At 40.5% G+C, this 19,871-nt stretch overlaps 2 protein-coding genes across 3 annotated transcripts in view; one reads left to right on the forward strand and one right to left on the reverse strand.

The window, feature by feature from the left end:
- Nucleotides 1-9,273: 9,273 nt before the first annotated feature.
- On the reverse strand, nt 9,274-14,734 carry LOC105936496 (nuclear receptor subfamily 4 group A member 2). The gene is made up of 8 exons (XM_012877384.3): nt 14,566-14,734; nt 14,429-14,479; nt 13,510-14,267; nt 12,686-12,815; nt 12,251-12,408; nt 11,975-12,174; nt 11,572-11,750; nt 9,274-9,928 (listed from the first exon to the last, which is right to left on the reverse strand). The coding sequence occupies exons 3-8, from the start codon at nt 14,260-14,262 to the stop codon at nt 9,663-9,665; spliced, it is 1,686 nt and encodes a 561-aa protein (XP_012732838.2). The 5' UTR covers nt 14,263-14,267; nt 14,429-14,479; nt 14,566-14,734; the 3' UTR covers nt 9,274-9,662.
- A 2,714-nt stretch (nt 14,735-17,448) lies between these two features.
- gpd2 (glycerol-3-phosphate dehydrogenase 2 (mitochondrial)) overlaps nt 17,449-19,871 on the forward strand; it is a 29,844-nt gene continuing 27,421 nt past the window's right edge. For both annotated transcript variants that reach the window (XM_012877424.3, XM_012877425.3), the window contains exon 1: nt 17,449-17,576. The gene's annotated coding sequence lies outside the window, so the exon portion shown is untranslated. The remainder of the gene's footprint in view (nt 17,577-19,871) is intronic.

Raw genomic sequence — 19,871 nt, forward strand, 5'->3', positions numbered from 1 at the left:
TGAATATAATATACAGGTGGATATTACTATGAGTAGAGTTTTACAGATATGTACAATAGCATAATATACAGATGATTGTTATTATAACAGAGTTTACATGTACTATGAATATATGTACAGATGGCTATTACTATAGGCAGAATTGTGAGCATGATATACAGGTTAATCACATTAACAGTGAATGCCGTCGAAACAGTGCAAGCGGAGCATAAAGTGTATAAAAAATGAGTTTGAGTGAATATGAAATAAAGTTCTAAAGGCTAAGGTGCCTTGGAGTTTGATTAAGGTTGCAAAAATGTATGTATATGTGAAAAATAAAATTCCTCTATTAATAGTCTTAAAGATATTAGTAAATTGGGGAAGGGGTATAAATCTATTGCTCGTGTAGAATTAGATTCCGAGCAATATGAAACTATAAAGCTTAATAATTATCTGCCTTAGAAACATTTCAAGGTTTAAAATGTAATAAAGAAAATTAAAGCCCTGTTTTCAGCCTGTAGTTCACCTTATAACCACTAGATGGAGTGCCATTCATGTCTGTGTCTGTCTCGTGCTCTTCATGTGGATGCCTCCTGACTGTTGTAGTTCACGTGTTCATTTTTAATCAGGATCCATTCATTTCAGGTCCGGCTTCCTAAACGTATTTCATGTCAAAGCTACATACCTTTCACTCTTTCTAGCTAATCTTTGAAAGTATAGTGGAGAAAAAAGCACCACGTGGATTTATGGAAGGTGTTTCTAGAATGGTCCAAGCTTTAAATATGCTGGAAGGAAGGAAGGAAGGAAGGAAGGAAGGAAGGAAGGAAGGAAGGAAGGAAGGAAGGAAGGAAGGAAGGAAGGAAGGAGACAGATTCCTCAGCAGCTGGTGAACAGCGCAGTCGTCGTGGCAACTTGAACATCCCAGCCAGCCCGTCTAAAGTCCCCTTAAAGAAAAACTGAGTGCCAACATTTAGCTGAAGCCCGGTGTTATTAATATGTAACGGTGCTGCTGTTTGATCTAAAAGAAAATTATTACTTTAGGATTTCCTTATTAAAAGTAAAAATAACAAATCCTGTGTCCAACATATGTACTGTGCAATAATGAAGTAAACTTGCAGTGTAGAGTAGCTTAAATGGAATACTAAAGTATTAATGTGTCGGCGATTAAATACAGTAGATCAGTGCTCCTATACGGAGCCATCAATGGATGGATGGATGGATGGATGGATGGATGGATGGATGGATGGATGGATGGATGGATGGATGGATGGAGGGATGGATGGATGGATGGATGGATGGATGGATGGATGGATGGATGGAGGGAGGGAGGGAGGGACGGAGGGATGGATGGATGGATGGATGGATGGATGGATGGATATACAAGTTCCAGACTGCCTTTATCAGCTTTCACTGGGTGAAATAAGCTAGAAGGGCACATATCTAGAGTCATGTACGTTGAGTAGATGCTTTGGTCCGGGTTTGGTCCTGCTCAGGCAGCTTCTCTTGCAGCACGTCACTGCAGATCTTCTGTCATCCAGAGTGAGACGATCCAAAGTGCTTAAAATACAGGCAGCTGGAACTAAAGACAGGAGGTCCATCTCCCTTCTAAATGAGCCCTGAGGCTTTTCCTCTAATCATCCTGATCGATAATTCCACAGCAAGGCTTTCAATTTGTTTTAATCTTCTGCTGATGTATCACTGATTTTCAGCCCAGTCCTCCTGATGATTGTTAAACAGCATCCAGGTCCAACACAGAGGAGACATATTTGTATTTTTTTACCTTTAAAATATGTTTTTTTTTTCTGACGGTTTATAACCACAGTGAAGAGAAGTCTTTGTGAACTTTTCCTGTCCATCATGACTGACTGAAACTCGCAGCAGAAATCTCCCCAGGCCATCGTCTCTGATGGTTAACGTCCTCATAATCCTCAAACCAACCTCCAGAGTCCTCCTGAGCCTTTAACTCCTCTTCAAATACCACCAATCATCTTTTTTTTAAAAAAAAGAGATAGATTGTGATCAACAGATAGCAGAGGTCTTTTTATGGGATGTTGAAGGTCCACGGATTGTTTCTCTCCCACATCTCTCTTGTTGCTGCAAGGTGTAAACTATCTCTTTATTTCTGTGGATTTTCTAGAGCTGAAATCTGATTAGAAGTCTAAATTCCCACTGGGTTATATCAGCTCGGTCTATTTCTAATGAACAAACAGATTTGAAGAAAAGCCGAGAATTGCAAATGAGATGATGCTTGACTGTGTTTCTTGGATTCTACGTACCAGGACAGAGTAAGATGGTCTGGTCTTTCCCATGCTCTATATCAGTCTGTGACCCCCAGAGACTGGGAACCCCCTTTTGCCAGGGTGGGAGGGGTATTAGCAGAATAAAGTAATAAAATGGTAAGAGTAGTGGTCAGTTTAAGAGATTTCTTTCAAAGAAACCACAGCCGACGTCGCCCAAACCAAAGTTTATTCTCGTAATGTTGTGTACTCTTGTACCGCTAATATTATGGCTTTCTTCTCGTTGTGGGAGAAAACAACAGATATTTTCTGATGTTGAATTGTTTTTTGTTAATTTTCCACATAAAATTATTCACCTCAATTAAAAGGCCTAAATTTTCTATATTTAAATAAGTATATATATCTTGACATTGTCAAGTCAGAAATTTGGATCATCTCATGGTGTCTTGCAACCCTCTCTTTGGGAACCATTTTTCTAGAACACACCAATAAACCCAACCCAGCATAGTTTAGTAACTTAAGAACCACCTCTCAGCACCAATAACTCCTAAAATGTGTGTTCTGTTTGACTTTCTCAGTCTGTTATGTCATTGTGGAGGGATTTTAGCTCCCAAAACGCTGTTGCTGATATTTTTACACAGCTCTTTAAAGGAGCCACCAATGGATTTCAGTCAGGTTGAGGTCCGGACTTCAACTAGGCCATTCCAAACTCCTTGATTCTTTCAGCTCTTCTCCTGCTGGTTTGCTGCTCATTGTCCAGTTCAAGACCCAGTTTGGACCCAGCTTCAGGAGTTGGACAGATGGCCTTACATTTGACTCTAGAATAAGTTGGTATACAGAGAAGTTCATAGTTGAATGGAATTGCAAAGCAAGCCTAAATCACCATCCCTCCACCCCCATGCTTCACAGTTGGTATGAGGTGTTTCTGCCGATATGCTGAGTGGTTATTTTCCATCTTATGGTTCATTCAGATATACCTTGGAAAACCTAAGTGACGCTCCAGTATTCTTTCAGACAGAAGAACCTTTGTCTTCATCCCTTCATAACAAGTCCTTGTTCAGCCTTTTCTAACTGTCCTGTCATGAACTCGAACAATTAAACTGGCCAATTGAGGCCTGGGGAGTCTGCAGTTGGAGCGCTTGTGGTTTTTATAATTTTTTTCCTGAGCCGTTAGGCTGAAAAACGAGAAAAAGAAGTCCCACGTCATAATTTGACCAGGGACGACGAAGCTCCACCATTCAGACACATTTCAAATTAAAATCTAAAATAATTTGGCCTGCAGAGGAGACCCTGCTTCCATTGATGGGCAGCAACAATGTGTCAGGTGTCTCTCTGCTCTGGTGTTGCACTAATACACACCTGCTGGGCAGGTCACACCTGTTTCAGGTTTCTATAGATGTTGATTGTTTGAATGACCTTTAACTTCTGGGTAGCAAAACACTCTTGTAAACTAAACAAGTACAAGAGGAAATCTGAGCTAATCCCCTGAATTCCTATTATAATGGTCCAGTAAACACCTTCAGAGGGACACAGTCAATAATTGGTGCTTTGCTCATGTTTGTCTCTGGTATTTTGTCTGGTTGTCCTATAAAACCAGAATGTTAATTTCAGGTGAAGCACTCCCTGAAGATTCCCCTGCAGAAGCACAAAGACGCTGTAATCCATTTCATTTACTGTCGGTTTAAAGAAAGAGTTGCTAAGTGGACGCTGAGAGGAATCCACTGATTGCTTTTGCCAAACAAACTGTTTAAGCCATTTCTGCTCTTGCTTATGTTTTTATGAGGCTTTGAAGAATTATGCAGAGGTGTCATTTGAATATAAATCTTTATCAGGAACTTCATGGAGGGTAAAAACATCCAGGTTCAGAAGAAATTTGAGCATATGAAGAAGTATTTGCCCCCCTGAATGATTTCCTCTGCTTTTGGTTTTTGTCACATTTAAATGTTTCAGATCATAACACAAATTGTAATATCAGTTTTAATTATCTAAGGGGAAAAAGCTTCCAAAGTAACCCGGGCCTTTGGTTAAAAGTAACTGCTCCCTTTGTTCAAACATGAATTAACTCAAATTTTATGGAAAGCCGAGTTTAATTTCAGTAGCTGCACCCTGGGCTTATTACTGCTAAATCCGCAAAATTGAGACATTAACTTAATAAAACCTGTCATTTAAAAATCAACCTAAAGTAATTGAGCATCAGATGAAAAGAAAACAAAAGAAAGAAAAGAAAACGAAAAGAAAGACTGAAGTCTATCAGTCTGGAAAGTGTAGTTACACAGTTAGAGAAAATATGGAACGGTGGTAATTCTTCCCAGAAGAGGTCAGTGTACCAAAGTTATTCAGAGAGCACAACAACGTCTCATCCAGGAGGTCACCAAGGACCCAGAACAACATCTAAAGTCCTGCAGGTCTTACTGCTCAGTTATGGTCAGACGTCATGATTCAGCAATAAGAAAGAGAGGCTGGGTAATAATGGCATCCATTAGTCTGACTACGCCTGTCCAAAGTCTCAGTTATCCGGGTCATGGCAACAGTTAACAGGCTTACATCGGGGGCAGCCAGAGTTTTGCTCAGTTTGTGCGTTTATGTAGTTATTCTTTGTTTTTTTTCCAATGACGGAGTCTGAGCAGTGCTTGCTGCGTTGGACCGCATTCATGACGTCGCCCAAACCAAAGCTGAGTGGTGCTGTCTGGTTTCTCTGTCATCAGAGCAACATAAACACATGTTGCAGCACAGGAAGCCCACTGCTCAGGTTCCTGCATCAGAGAAGTATCAGCCTCCATATGCATAAAATCAGCAGCGTGTTAACTACCTGTTGCTCAAGTGTGAGTCGCCAGAACTGACAGAGACTTCTGGATAGGTGCAGAAGTGTTTTCAGGAAAACTGAGGGAAAGTCCGGTTGCCTCCGATTTAAGCCTTAAGTCTGTTGTGATTTTGGACTAAAAAGAACACAAAAACACCTCCAATTAAAAATATATTGATGATCTCCAAGAAATTATGGGGTGAAAAGACTTGACTTCATCTTAGTGTAAAACAATTTCAGAAAAGCAACAGACATTAAAATATGATAGTATGATGATTTTATATTACTGTGCTGCTTCAGGACCTGGAAAACTTGCAATAATTGACTGAACAGGATTTTTGCTCTGCTGTATGAAATCTTGTTGGAAATAATGAGGAATCTTGGTCATAATTCCTCATTATTGTTGCCCCACAGCCTTTTGTTTACCTCTGTTCTGAGGTGCGTGTGAAAGCAGTCTGTTTTGGTGCCGTCCCTTTAAATGAAAACGAGGACAATCAGTTGGACAATCCGAAACACATCAGGAAGTCTAATTCTGAATGGCTCAAAAGACAAAATAAAGGTTTTGAAGGGGCAAATACTTTTTTTTCACAATGCTAAGGCTTCAACACATTCGATAAAACATGGCAGAGGCTCATTTGGGAAATGAGACCATCTTTAAATCAGTTTTAATCTGCAAGAAATATGGATATTCAGGTGCTCAGGTGTTAAATGTCAAGCACATCTTCTGAGGATTTACTCGCTGAAAAGGTCTCTGGGCAAAAGCTCCGTGTGTTCTTACCTGCATGCCATAGATCCTCTCTCCTACATTAGTAAAAGGACGACCCAATTCAAAATGAGGTATATAATTCCACATGAAACAAACGCAATAAGGTACAATTTCTGTCTAATTGAGAGCAAAGGACAAAGGGTTTGGGGTTGGGAACTTCTTTTTTCTAGCCATATAACCTTAGACTTGTTGATCTTCTTCTTCTAAAAGAAACAATAGATTTAGCTCCATTACAGAGTGATTTCTATCAAAACAAACATGGCTATCACCTTGAAAATAGTCTGATAAACTGCAGGTATGCCTAATGGGGAGTTTTCTTTCATATTAATAACAATAGATATATCTGATGAGTTAATCTGTAATAATCTACAATGGATTACATGATGAAAATATCCGGGGGGGAACAGAGCCTGCCTACAAATCCCTCAGCGGCTGGCCTAAATGCTCGCTGGCTCTGGCCTGAATGCGATAAGGGTTAAGCTGTCTTGAAGCTGGACGGCCGCAGAGATCAAAGTCCGCAGGAAAACCCAAGCGGCTGGCCACTTGAGATCAAAAACAAGATGCTGCTGTGTGGTTCCGGCCTGCCTGAGGGCTTCAAGATCCCCCAGAACAACCTGTTTCTGGTGCCCGCTCTCATCGTCTCATTTATGGACCTCAAACAGGATGTAGTGTCATCGTGTCTGGCTAACAAAATGCATCCTTCAGTTTTGCAAACGTTCATAAAATCTTAAAATATGTGCATTTAGCAAAAAAAAAAAAGAAGAAAAAAAAAGGTGAAACTGGAAAAGTGACTTTTACATATAGCGCGACTAAACTGGATGAAAATCTTTGTAGGTTTTGGCATAAAGATATGTGATGTTCTGTAGAGCTCTAATGGAAGTAGTGTTGATACAAACCCTGGAGATAATGTTTTGTGTTGCATTGGCTCCAAGTGTAGCTTTTAAATTAATTGATTAAATGCTTTGGTACAAACTCAGAGGAGAATTGACTCAAGTGTAGGTGCATTTTAAAAACAGTGGCTCACCTTCTTTGGTCTGTTGTTTTTCAGTTTTACAGATATAGTTTATTTTTGTCTTTAGCACTAAAATTTGACTTTGTACAAATGACTTTGTAAAGTGCCTTGAGATGACATGTTTCATGATTTGGCGCTATATAAATAAAATTGAATTGAATTGAATTGAAATGAACACAAATAACTGTATATGTTGCCAACTCACCAGCTAAGGGTAATAATGGTAAACTTAGACAGGCAGCCTCCTTTATTTGTGTAATGAAGCAAAACAATTATGCATAAATATCAAAATAAGGCATAGAAATAAATAGAATAATTCAACTGTAAAATATAATTTTGAAACATTTTTGAAATACAAGTGAAATTAATTCTAAATAATTTATAAGTAATAGAATTAGACTTTATAATTGCAAGTTTAGAAATGCATTGTTTGTTCAAACCTTTCTGGTAGACTGGACCTTTCAGAAAGTGGCTTTGTATCTTTTTGCTGTGCAGGAACGCTATTTTTCCTGGATCTAGAGTTCTGCCACAGCGTCTCACACTCCTATACAAATTGGATATAAGTATTTATTTGTGACGATGCAGAGTAATAAGTTTGTTTCATTGCAGTTTCAGAGCCGCCACGTCATTAAACAGCCATGTTTCTAAGACTCTTAAAGAAGCAGCACAGTTCTGCTGAGGATGATCTACCCCCATCAATCTCCATCATCATCAAAATATATTGGACGTATCCCAGGTAATGTTATTGATTCATTTCTATCTCTACCCACCAAACTACAGCCCTGAATGGAATATTGATCTGGAGCCTTGTTAAAACCTCCATAAGAACATCAGCCTAGTTTTTTCCAGGCAGAGGAGAAAACAGTGATAAACTGACTGGGATGATTTCTAATCTGTAAATCTGCTTCACAACACAAGTTTAACTAGATGGTCAAAGAATTCTGTTATTCACCGAAGACGATATTAAAGTTTTTGTTTTCAGGCTTCAAAGAGACGACTCTGCAGCAAATGAAACGATTCATTTGCTGGGCGCTGGTTCGTCTTTATCTGTGTGAACGGCAGCAGAAACCGATGTCTTTAATGTCAAATCTGACCACAGGGCTGCAGAAAGGTCAGTCAGCCCATGGCTTTAAAAATACATTATGGAGCAAAAAAAATCTATGCCTTAGAATGCACAGAATATTTATTCATCTCTTTTGCTTTAATTTTTTTTTATAGATACAGAAAAACATATATTCGCAAACATGTATTCTTTAAACTGATTTGATTTTTTGTGAAGAAATGCACCCTTTAGTTTTAAATTTAAATTAACATGCATTTGCGAACAAATTTTTTTTAAACAGATGGGCTATTCGTGTAGAAATTTTGCCTCTTGAGCTAACCTTAATTATCTGTGCACAGCGGCAGTTCTTACATCAATGGCAGTGTGGGTAAGATCCTCCTCTTGCCATCTCCCAACCAGTTAAAATGCAGGAAATCTGAAGGTGTTATACATACCTACCATACAGAACTGGGACCATTTACATAATTACTGTACATGCAATAAAGCAATAAAAAAGTTTCTCTAAGCAGAACCGATAAACAGGTGACATATTTCAAGTTTGCTTTAGGCATCCCCCTCACCAACACTGCCCTGAGCCACTGCCCGAATGGCCCATATAAACGATTAATATATATATATATATATATATATATATATATATATATATATATATATATATATATATAAATATAAATATATATTAGACATCTTGTAATGCTACAACAACAAACTTTAAAGTAATTTCAGACTTTCCAAAAACAAAAGTAGTTTTTTTTATTTTTTATTAAATAATCTAATAAAAGGTGCATTAGGGCAGTCAATTTAACACTATACATTACCTTGAGTGCACAATGCACTCTGTCAATCACGGTGGTGGCAGCATCATGCAGCGGTGAAGATGGATGAACCTACAGAGAGGGCTATGCAGGAAGTAAAACCTGCTAGAGGCTTTTAAAGTCTTCGTAACCCTGAACATACAACCAGAGCAACAATAGAAGAGCTTAGATCAAAGACTTAAAAACTCTAGCCTGACTGAGTTAGAGCTATTTTACACAGAATAAGGGTAAATAAATCAGCATATTTTTCCTGACAGCATGATGATCCATCCAACACGAGTCATTGTGGGAATGATGTGTTCAGGGTGATGTGCAGTCTACGTTTTCTGCCACAGATTGTTATTTGTAAACAGAATTTTTTTAAATACATGTGTTGTATTTCTCCCACTCAAGATTTTTGCTCTATCTTTTGTAGGACAATTATATAAAACTTCAAAAAATGACATTAAAGTTTGAGGATGTTATATGACAAATAGTCAGGGCACTGTAACTATTCATCACAGTTAAATGTCAGCTTAAAACTAAATCTTTTCCCTTTGTTAAATCTAAAAATTCATAGAATAACATTATATGAAATAAAAAAATTGAAGGTCAATCAGGAATAACTTAATTTGAACGTTTTATTAAATCATGGACATGACTGACAGACTGAACACAGCTGACCATCTGTAGCTAATATGACTGAACAATATTTCACTAATAAATATAATCATGGAAAAAAGAAGCACTTCTATATCAAAATGCTTTATACAAGCTGAACAGGCAGAAAAATGTGTCCAAACATAGTTTTACTTAATTTACAGTTACCCTATAAAGAATTACAATTTGTAGAGGCCAAACATGTTTAGGCCCAAATACTCACCCAGCAACTTGAATTTCGATTTTTAAAGCGTTTTTTTTATGCAGAACAAACAACCCAGACTGCCAGGAATCACCCATGAATTCGGAAAGAAGTCAAACTCCGACATCTGTGTAAAAAACGAAAAGTCTCTAAAACGGCAGCGTGTCCAGGAATAACTTATCTATCACAGCGGGCGGTGGCACCAGGTCCTCCAGCTTCAGGTAGAAAATCCTCTGCAGGCCTTGGATGCACAGAGTGCGGAGTTCAGGCAGTTTCTCCAGAAGTCTGGACAAGTGGTTGGACCACCGGTTTGGGCCCCCTCCATCTGGACCTGCAGCTCCGTTGTCTTTTAAGCACCTGACCACGTTGTTCTGCATCTCCTCCACCCTCTTTGGCTCCTTCAGCCCGTGGCGCTCTAAACGTTTTAACATTAGCATTAGCATTAAACAACAACACAAGGAGGTCTAGAAGGTTTTTTTCAAGCCTGTTGAGAAAATGTAGAATAGAAATAATACTAACTGAATTGTTTTAGAAAAATATAATGTTACAAGAATGTGTTTCTACCCTGAATACCGAGCTTTGAGAAGTTTTACACATTCAAAAAAGCTTTATTTGTAAAAACTAGGAGAGCTGCAACAGTGTTTACAATGTAGCTAACAATTGGGATTATTTACCAAATAAATTATGGTTTAAAGACCTGTAAAACCCATTTTCCTTTTAGCCAACTTCCCCAACCAGCAATATAACAGTTCAAAATCTACAAAGACCAGTTTATTATCACATCATTCTGTTTTAGCTAACTGTTGTTAGCAAATCTTTTGTTAGCTAACCAGACTAGGCTAAGGATAGCTGAATTCATTAACAAAGGTTTTGCATTTTATCAAATATGTAGCATCTATATTTGGATCATATTTTTAATAAATTAATGCACATCTTGAAATTAGCCATCTTCAGGCATTTTAGATGGCAAATATTAGCTTAAACTTGGTTACTATCAGAAAAATCAAAACTGACACCCAATAGTTGTTGATATTCTCCCATATTATGTATTCTGATCTTTATTGGCATTTATCTGAAGTAACAAAAACATTAATGTAAAAAAATCTTTCATATTCAATTCATTTTTTTCTCTTTTGGGTTTTTTGATAGATGTTTTGATATTTTAAGCCTGAATAAGTCTTTTCACGCCAAGCAGCCTAAATTTTCTCTTTTTGTTACTAGTTAGCCATTTTCACAATCATTTAATTATCCATTCTTTTAGCTCAGAATTGATCATTTACTTCATAATTGTTCCCATGAAGATCATAAATGGGCAACCACATTTCACAAATTGATATTTTTACCCATTTAAAGCTAACAAAGCTAGCTGTTTATTCCAGAAATGCACGGTAAAAATGTTTAATAATAAAAACACAATCAAGTTTCGGCTTTTTTCTTTTCTTTTATCTCTTTTTTTGAAGCTTCATCTGTCTGCATCTGTCAAATAAATATTGGGTTTCTTTCAGCTGAATATTTTATCTAAAGAGTTTTTTTTTCCTTTTAGCTAACCATATCAAAGTTTGTATTCAAGCATTTTCCAACTACTAAGTTGACCTTTTAGCTATTTATTTACCCAATTTACCCCATAAATAATCAGACAATCATTGTGAACCCTTGACAGCCATTTCCAACCCACAACCATTTAACAATTTAAGAACTTTACTAACTAGTTCCCTAATTCTTTATGTACTCTTATTTAAATTAATCATCCAACAAATGTTTCATTGAAGAATCATGATTGTAACAGTATAACATGTTTGACCCATTTATTCATAGAATAACTATAGAAAACAAAGCGTGCATTTCTTTTTTATACCACTAACTCATTTATACCCCTGCAAATTTTAAATCTCTCTGTTAATTACTCATCATCACCTATGGTTACAGTGACTCACAAGTATGAATTCCACTTTTTCAAAGTGACTGAATGTTCCAAGTAAAACACATTTATAAAGGACCAAATGTCTGGAAAAGAGCTTTAGATTGAAGCAGTTGAATGTGCACAAAGTTCTTGCTCACCGGTGAGTAAAGCCAGGGTACAGATGCAGGCAAAGGTGGAAACGTCCAGGTTCATCCTCTGCAGGTTAGCGGAGAATTCAACAATGCTGTCGATCCACTCCCCGAAGCCTCGCAGACACTGCAGTCGATGCCACACCGAGCCGTCGCAGAAGATCAGCTTTCCTTCTTCTGGACTGGATCTGCAATGACATGAACTCTTGTGGAAAAATGAGCTGAAAGGGTAAGGGTGAATGCAGACTGTACCAGGGTGTTGCACAATTAGGCCTGCCCTATCAGTTACTGAGCATATACCTCAAATCAGGGAATTAGCTTCAAATTGAAGGAAAGCTGAAAAGCAGTTTAAACTTCTCAACACCACATGGACTGACCAGCAGGTTTGTCTTGTAAAAGGTGAATTTGTTACCTGTACGACAGTCGTAGTACAAATAGCTCCAGGAAAGCTGAGTAGAAGAGGAGGTCTTGGTCAAGTTTAGGCAGGGTGGCAAAACCTGGGATCCTCTGTGCCCAACTCCGGATGACTTCCATCGATCGTGTCAAAAGGTCATAGAACTGACGGACGTGCTGAGCATCGTCACCCAGCAGATTTCCTGGACTCTCCTTGAACTGCAGTCATGCAGTCAGTCAACTAACGCTTTAGTGTTTAATTAACTGTTCCACATTAATCAACGGGATGACTTACTTTAGAGAAGTCCAGGCGAGACGTTGGAGGGTTTGACTCTATATGTGCCCTAACCAGAGCACTAAGAAGGGTGCTGCCATGTAAAACCGAGTCTGGTAGAGCTCTAGGTTTGGATGGCAGACGACCTCTTCTGCCTTTAAGACCGTCTGTCCTTACCACTGCAAGAAAAAAGCCGGATGTAAAAATGTAGCTTCTGACTCCGGTCTCCAGCTCCGACCCTGAAGTGACACTGCCCTGAAACTTTTAGATGCATCCTTGTTCCATCACAACTGAATCAATGAAGGGCTAATAAGCAGACCTTGTAGAACTCGATAACTTGAAGAGGTAAATTCAGGTGTGTTGGACCTGGGATGTGTGTAAAATGTTTAGGGTGGTGTCATTTGAGGGCAGAGTTTGGACACCCCTGCTTTAGTAATTCTGTTGCAGTGCCTATACCTTCTTTGACCATTCCCACGGCAAGGCACTTCTGGAAGCGACAGTACTGGCATCGGTTCCTCCTTCGCTTGTCTACAGGGCAGCTTTTTGCAGCCAAACACACATATTTGGCATTTTTTTGCACCGTTCGCTGCATGGATAAAGGAAGAAAATACATATGCTTCAGCTGACACTGAAACAAACAATATGAGACACAGACTGTTGTTTTATACCCAACAGGCACAAGTTTACCGAACCCCAAACCTAACCCTGGTTTTGTGAGTTCTATTGTTGTCCTGCAAGCGCCTTTACCGACCGGATGTCATGCAGTTTTGGGGACAGAAGTTCTAATTTCGGAAGCCAGTTGCATGAACATGAACATACAGAAGGTCTAAATTGCCATCTGAAACTCATCAGCAGCACCCTTTGTTCCTGTGGGCCACCAGAGGCAGTGGAAATAGATTCAACAGGCGGACAGGGGCAGTCTGGGTAAACACTGGGTCGTGGTCACTCATAATTTTGAGAATCGCCCTGGGATTATCTTTCTGGCAGATGAAGGGGGGAGACTTTTGCAATTCATGGCACGTTGCCGGCCACTTTGATACGGAATATATCACCTGTCAGGAGATCAACAGATCAAGACGTGCTCCTGGAATATAACATCCAATTTTAAAGGCAGTCAAGAGGTCCACTGGGAATTTGTTTCATTGTTGCAAATTATTTGAAATGGCATGGAATAGCATGACCAGATCCAATGGAATTTATGGGAATATTTTTTTATCTTTATTCTAATAAAGGTTCATTTGAATAAAAATAAAAATACTGGACACTGGCATCCCACAGACCTTGAAGAAGCCTTTGCAGCCCTCGCAGGTGCGCACTCCATAATGCTGACAGGCTGCGTTGTCCCCGCACACCGCGCACAGCCCCTCCGAGCTCATCGGTCCTCGGCCGGCTCCCGAAGAGGTCTGGTATTCCATAAAGTGGTGGCTGTGGGCGAACTGGAGAGGCCGCGGGAAGCTCATCCCGAGCTGCTTCCCTTGCTGTTGGTGCGATCCGCCCGCGTCCATGGAGTTCATGGAGACGTCAAATTTCACCTGGCAGGTGGGGAAACTCTGCGTAGCGTGCGGCGTGTGTTTTAGAGAAAACAAGGACAATCTGGAGAGGGCGTTTTTGTACAGAGAGCCGGAATCCTCCCAGATGTGTCCATGCGGAGAGTGGAAGCTGTGCGGCGAGGGGTTGCGGTAGTAATACACGGAGCTCTGGGAGGAGAGCAGCTCCTCCGGAGAGTGCAGGGGATTCTGATAGCGCGGACATCCGTGCGCATCCTCCACTTTGACGCACGGCAGCTCCGTCTGGACCGCCGGCATCTGGAAGACGCACGGCGGCTTCGCGTCGTAGCTGGCGCCGTAGCTGTCGACCAGAGGACCGAAGCCGGGTCCGGATGAGGCAGCCGAGAGTTCACTGTTTGTCAGGTCCATGCTGAACTTGACAAACTCCGGCGTGAGGAAGTCGCAGCTGCGCTCTGCGCCGGCGCTCTGAGACGCGGGACTGGCGCCTTGTGGAGAGGAGCCGCACTGGTTCTGGACGCAAGGCATGATCTCTGGAAACACAGACATCCAACTTTATTAGGCGTGTGCGTAAATCTGACGAGCTATACAAAAGTATTTGATTTTCTGCTTATTTTACACTATTCTGGTTGATTGGGAAATGCCTAAAATGACAAAATAACACGAATATTGAAGAAAGTGGACCAGAACTCACCTTCCAGTCCTATTTTCCAGAAGATGTAATTCTCCTCTAGGCTTTGTCCACCTTGGAGAAAGAACAAAAATCCGTTTGAAACCTTTAAAGTAAACGAATCCACTAAATTCACAATTAAACGATATAATTGTCTCTACCTTAGATGTCCTCGCAGGGCAGGAGAATCACTAAAATAATCCCATTAAGAACGCTCTCTGTCCAGATCAGTGGAAATGACTGCTCACTTCGTCCGCTCACGGCGCGCAGACTGGACAGCAGCGGCACACACAATGTGCTTTTGTTTACGCGCTCCGGAGTCTTGTGCCAAACCCCTTTACGCACCATAGCGGACCGCCGAGTGGGTGGGTGGTGGCCACTATCCACATGCTTCAGTGTGTACAATTTTATTAACAGTGGTTTTTCAAAATATTTGGACATCTTGAACTTTTGCACACAATACACTTAATTGTAAAACTTGAACTAATTAAAATGTTTTAATTAGTTCATCTACTGTATTTTTTATGTTAATAAATTGTGCTCACATATATTCAACCCATTGTGTCTGTTCTATTACTTTGTTGTTTTTTTTTAAAAGTACGATTTTTTTAAAGGGATCATATTTCTCCTATATTTACCTTACTTTCATTGGCTCGCTGTCAAATAAAAATGATTCAATTCAATTCAATGTTATTTATATAGCGCTAATTCACAACACCTGTCATCTCAAGGCATGTTACAAAGTCAAATTGAATCAAATCAGACAGATTGGTCAACAGAGTCTCTCCAAGCAGCATTCACTCCTCCTGAAAGAGCGTAGAGCCACAGTGGACAGTCGTCTGCATTGTTGATGGCTTTGCAGCAATCCCTCATACTGAGCATGCATGAAGCGACAGTGGAGAGGAAAACTCTCCTTTAATATGATAAAAAATTCTCCTTCTCACATTTAAAGCTCTTAATGATTAAGCTCCATCATCCATCAGAGTCCCGATGAGTCCATATGTTGCTAACAGAGAACATGGCTCTGGTACCACAGGTCTGCTGGTGGTTCCTAGAGTCTCTAAAAGTAGAATGGGAGGCAGATCCTTTAGCTATCAGGCTCCTCTCCTGTGGAACCAACTCCCAGTTTTGGTCCATGAGGCAGACACCCCGTCTACTTTTAAGACTAAGCTTAAAACTTTCCTTTTTGTGCTTTTTGACAAAGTTTTGAAATAGTTAGAGTGGCTCATGTTCCCTGAGCTATGCTGCTATAGGCTTAGGCTGCTGGAAGGGCATTAACACCGATCCCCCTCACTCAGCTACATCCTCCTATTACTCTCCAATTCTGCATTATTTCAGCTTTTATCTTTTGCTCTGCTTTCCCCCTTTCATAGCTATTTCTAGCCTGGTGTTCATTTAAGTTGTGACGCTGTCCTGGAGGAGGGCACTGGCTGAGCTACTGATTCCATCACTTTATGTTCTCCTTCTATAGAGAGGTTTCTTCCTGTTAAAGGGAGAGTTTTCCTCTCCACTGTCGCTTCATGCATGTGGGGTTGGTGCAAAGGAAATTGAAAGCCTGGATTTCCTTAGATAGAAAACTTTTTAACTGAATCTGAACAATCTTAATTACTGAATTTGACTGCACTGTTTGATAACTAGGATTCATTTGGAATGTCTATACTTGACTTGGAGTCAGTCTGTAGGATTTGACTGAATTCACTTTTTTGGTAAAGCGTCTTTAGATGACATGTGTCATGATTTTGCGCTTCTAAATAAACTGAATTAAATTCAATTAAAATAAGTACTAGAACCATTTAGAGTTTGTGCCTTGTTTAATTCTGGAAAAATCTGATAAGATTGTCTTTAATTTCATTTTGAAAGTCAACTCCTCTGCAGTCTTGAAGGATTTCCGTTCTCTTGGGTGAAAACTTGCTGCATGCAGAAATGGTTTGCATGATCATATTATTATTTAAAAAGTATCACACAGTGCTGTTGATCAAATCTCTGTTTCATTCATAAATTCTAATCATTTCACTGGACAGAGGTACAAAGAAAGGTGCTCACCAAGTGCTAAAGCCTCAAATAAAACCTAAAAAATGTCATGTTTCTTTCCTTCATCTTGCTGGAAGAGGTGTGACAGCAAAATAAAGTCCATATCTCACCTTTCTCAAAAATAAATTCAAAGTTCAACCAACTCAAAACGTTCTCCTTGCTAAGTACAAACAGAACTAAAACGTTTTATGTTTTACTTAATAACACAAAAATGAGCTTTATCAACTAAGACCTGAATTTTTTTTTTTCAGATGTCAGCATTAGAAATCTACAGATTCTCTGTACTTTGACTGGGCCATTCTAACACAGAAATACGTTTTCATTGCAGCTCCGGCTGCATTTAGTCCTGATCCTGCCAGAAAGTGAACCTCTGCTCTGGAGCTGAGTCTGTTATACAGCATCTAACAGACTTTTAGCTCCATGTATCTTCCAATCGACTGTGACCATATTTACAGTAAACTATTGATGGATGGATGGATGGATGGATGGATGGATGGATGGATGGATGGACTAATCCCAGCCTAAATAATCTGCTGGTTACAACAATAATCATAAAACTAAAGATAGCAAATTGTAAACACCAGATTAATATTAATAAGGCATAATTAATTGGGCGTAAAATAACTTTCCTGTTGGTTTGGGTTTAATTTAAAACGTTTAGCGAACTTTTCCATCTGTTGTGCTTCAACCTTGGGCTTAGTCTGGTTTTTAATCTTCACTTTTAAAGTAATATTCATGTTATAGCCGCAGAATGGAGAGATTTGCGGATATTTACAAGTCCCCAGCAGCAACGCGGCTCTTCCTTTTCCCCTCAGCGCCTCCTGCCGTGAAACGCGGAGGAGAAAGCGACAGCTGGCGGCTCCTTTCATCTCTTCCTCATTATCCAGGACAGGAGGAAGATCAGCGCGCGACGCCTCCGTCTCCCTTCCCTACGTCACCGCCATGGCCCCGCCTCTCCTCGTGTCTCATTGGAGGGGAACGTCGAAGCGCCGCGCTCCGATTGGCTGCGGGGAAGGTCGGCGCTGTCAGCAGGGAGCTTCCTGGGTTCGGAGCTGTGTGACTGTGACAGGAGACAGTTTGGTGACCAGCCGTCCCGCATCAGGCCGAGAGAGTCATTTCCCACCAGAACACAAGAAATCCTGTAAGTGTGGCCTGTCTGTCGGCTTTTTTACTGCATCCGCTCCGCCATTCTGCTTTGGATCGCAGCCAAAGAGGCGATCAACACCTCTTATCTTCCTGCTTTCACAGCTACAGCTATGCGAATTCATCGGTTATTGTTATGCCTCGGTGTACAGCTCGTTATTTAACCATCATGTCTGTAAAGCCTGCGGGGGAAGAGTTGTTGCTTCAAACGAAGGGCTGGCAGTGTAATCCACGGCAGCAGGTTGTAGTTGAACAACTTCCTCATGTGTGGCCATGATCCACAGATATAACAGGGTAACACAGCGCTGATTGGTCCCGGCGGCTGTTATAAGCCAGGTAAAGTCGCTAACACGCATGTAGCTCCTAGTCAGCTGTTAAAACCACGTGATTCTCTCTAAAAGTACTGAAACTGTAAGAGAGCTGCCATGTGTTCACTGACTGATAGACACAGGGATCCCCCCCCCCCCCCCCCCTGCTGATGAATAATTACGGCAAACACGTCACATCCACACTCTTCAGTGTCTGTGATGAAGAGGAAGAAAAGGAAGAAGGATCCCCGCAGCATGATGCTGCCGCCACCATGTTTCACCATATGGGTTCTGCGTTTGGGGGGATGTGCAGTTTTGTTTTTGCACCACGCCCCAGGGGGCTAGCAAGTTCAGTTTTCATCTTATCTGAGCTTCTTCCACATGTTTGCTGCCTCCACTCCTTTGGCAGGGTGCCGACATAAGTTCTTCTGGCTTTTTGTTTCATTATTTGAACATTTATTGCTCTTGTGTTCTACCTTTACCGTCAGTGGTGGTTCCAGACCAAATTTACCCAGGGGGCCAGGGTGGGGGCAGGCTGGAGACAATGTTTTTTCATGGGGGCACAGAAGAAAATAATTAAACCGGGGAAAATATAATCGTTTGATATGTTAAGTGAGCCACAGAGCCCAATTTGTCTCTGGAACTGCAGGTTGCAGACCCCTGAAAACTCTGATCCTGCCTCCATTTGGGAAGTGAATCATTAATTTAAAAATTATTGTTAAAATAAAAATGTAAAGGTAAAAAATCAAAGGGGCCCACGGGACCAACCAGTTATGATTTCTGTTCCAGCACATATCATCATAAGACACTGATTCAGTATTATGTCATCAGTTGGCCCCTGTCTAGAACCGCCCATGTTTACCATGTTTTAGAGTTCTTTTTAAATATGAGGATCGAGGGCAGTGACACTGAACGCCTATCACAAGGTTTATAGCAGAAAAAACATTTATTACTTTGCTAGACAGCCTTTGTTGTTTGTGCCACATGTATTTTAGTGTGCCGTGGCGTTTATGTTGTGTTTAGGATGAGATGCACAGTAACGTTTTAAAAAAAAAACAAAAAGAGTATTCTAGTGGTCAGTTTGTGTTGAAATATGATGCATCATACACCCCACAAAGCACTAATTGAATCTCCTGCCTGAATCTGACAGAAGGGGAGCCCAGACCATAATACTTCCACCAGAGCGTTGCACTTATCAGCAGCTGTGTTCGCCCTGAAGGCTCCAGCTCCTCTGTGTAACCTCAGTTGCACCTCAGTTGCAGAATATTTAGTGTAACCTCAGTTGTGGGCGTGGATTCCTCCCCAGGTTACATTTCACACGCCTCTTCTAATGCCCATAAACAGATGCAGTTTCAACAATCGTTGAAACATGTGTCCCAGAGGACGGATATCTGTTTACCTCGCTGGGTCCTGGTGGCCACTGTTGGTGCTATCAGTTGCATTGGCCCTTAAACGTTTGTGGTCCAGAAAAGTTGTTACTCTGCACCCGTGTTTGCTTCAACGCTCTTTAAGGCAACTTCTGGACATTAACACTCTATTGGAGTGAGAAACAACAAGTTAGGGAGTGACTGTTAGCATGGAAGCTTCCATCCGTCCGTCCGTCCGTCCATCCATCCATCCATCCATCCATCCATTCATCAACAACCCTGGAGTAAAGCATTTTTGTTTTTTAAGCACAAAGCTGAAGCACATTGACGATGGAGGTTTATTTAACTGAAGCGTTTCAAATAGGGGGATGAAATCGCTCTCAGTGCTTAGTAATCAGCTTATGGGTCACAGTATATTATGAGTAAAACAAAATCTAAAAACCTATGTTTTTTTTCTAAAGTTAGATGCCGAACAGAAATCATAAAATACCTCATTATATTTTGATCAGCAGCACAGTCTAATTCGGCTCGCCTGTACTAAGTCATAAGTTTCACCAAACTGCTGGCTGACATTTTGGGCCATCTGCGGCTGTGTTTATTAAAATGCATCAGAATCTG

Source organism: Fundulus heteroclitus, chromosome 24 (assembly GCF_011125445.2).
Source record: "Fundulus heteroclitus isolate FHET01 chromosome 24, MU-UCD_Fhet_4.1, whole genome shotgun sequence".
Lineage (NCBI taxonomy): Eukaryota > Metazoa > Chordata > Actinopteri > Cyprinodontiformes > Fundulidae > Fundulus > Fundulus heteroclitus.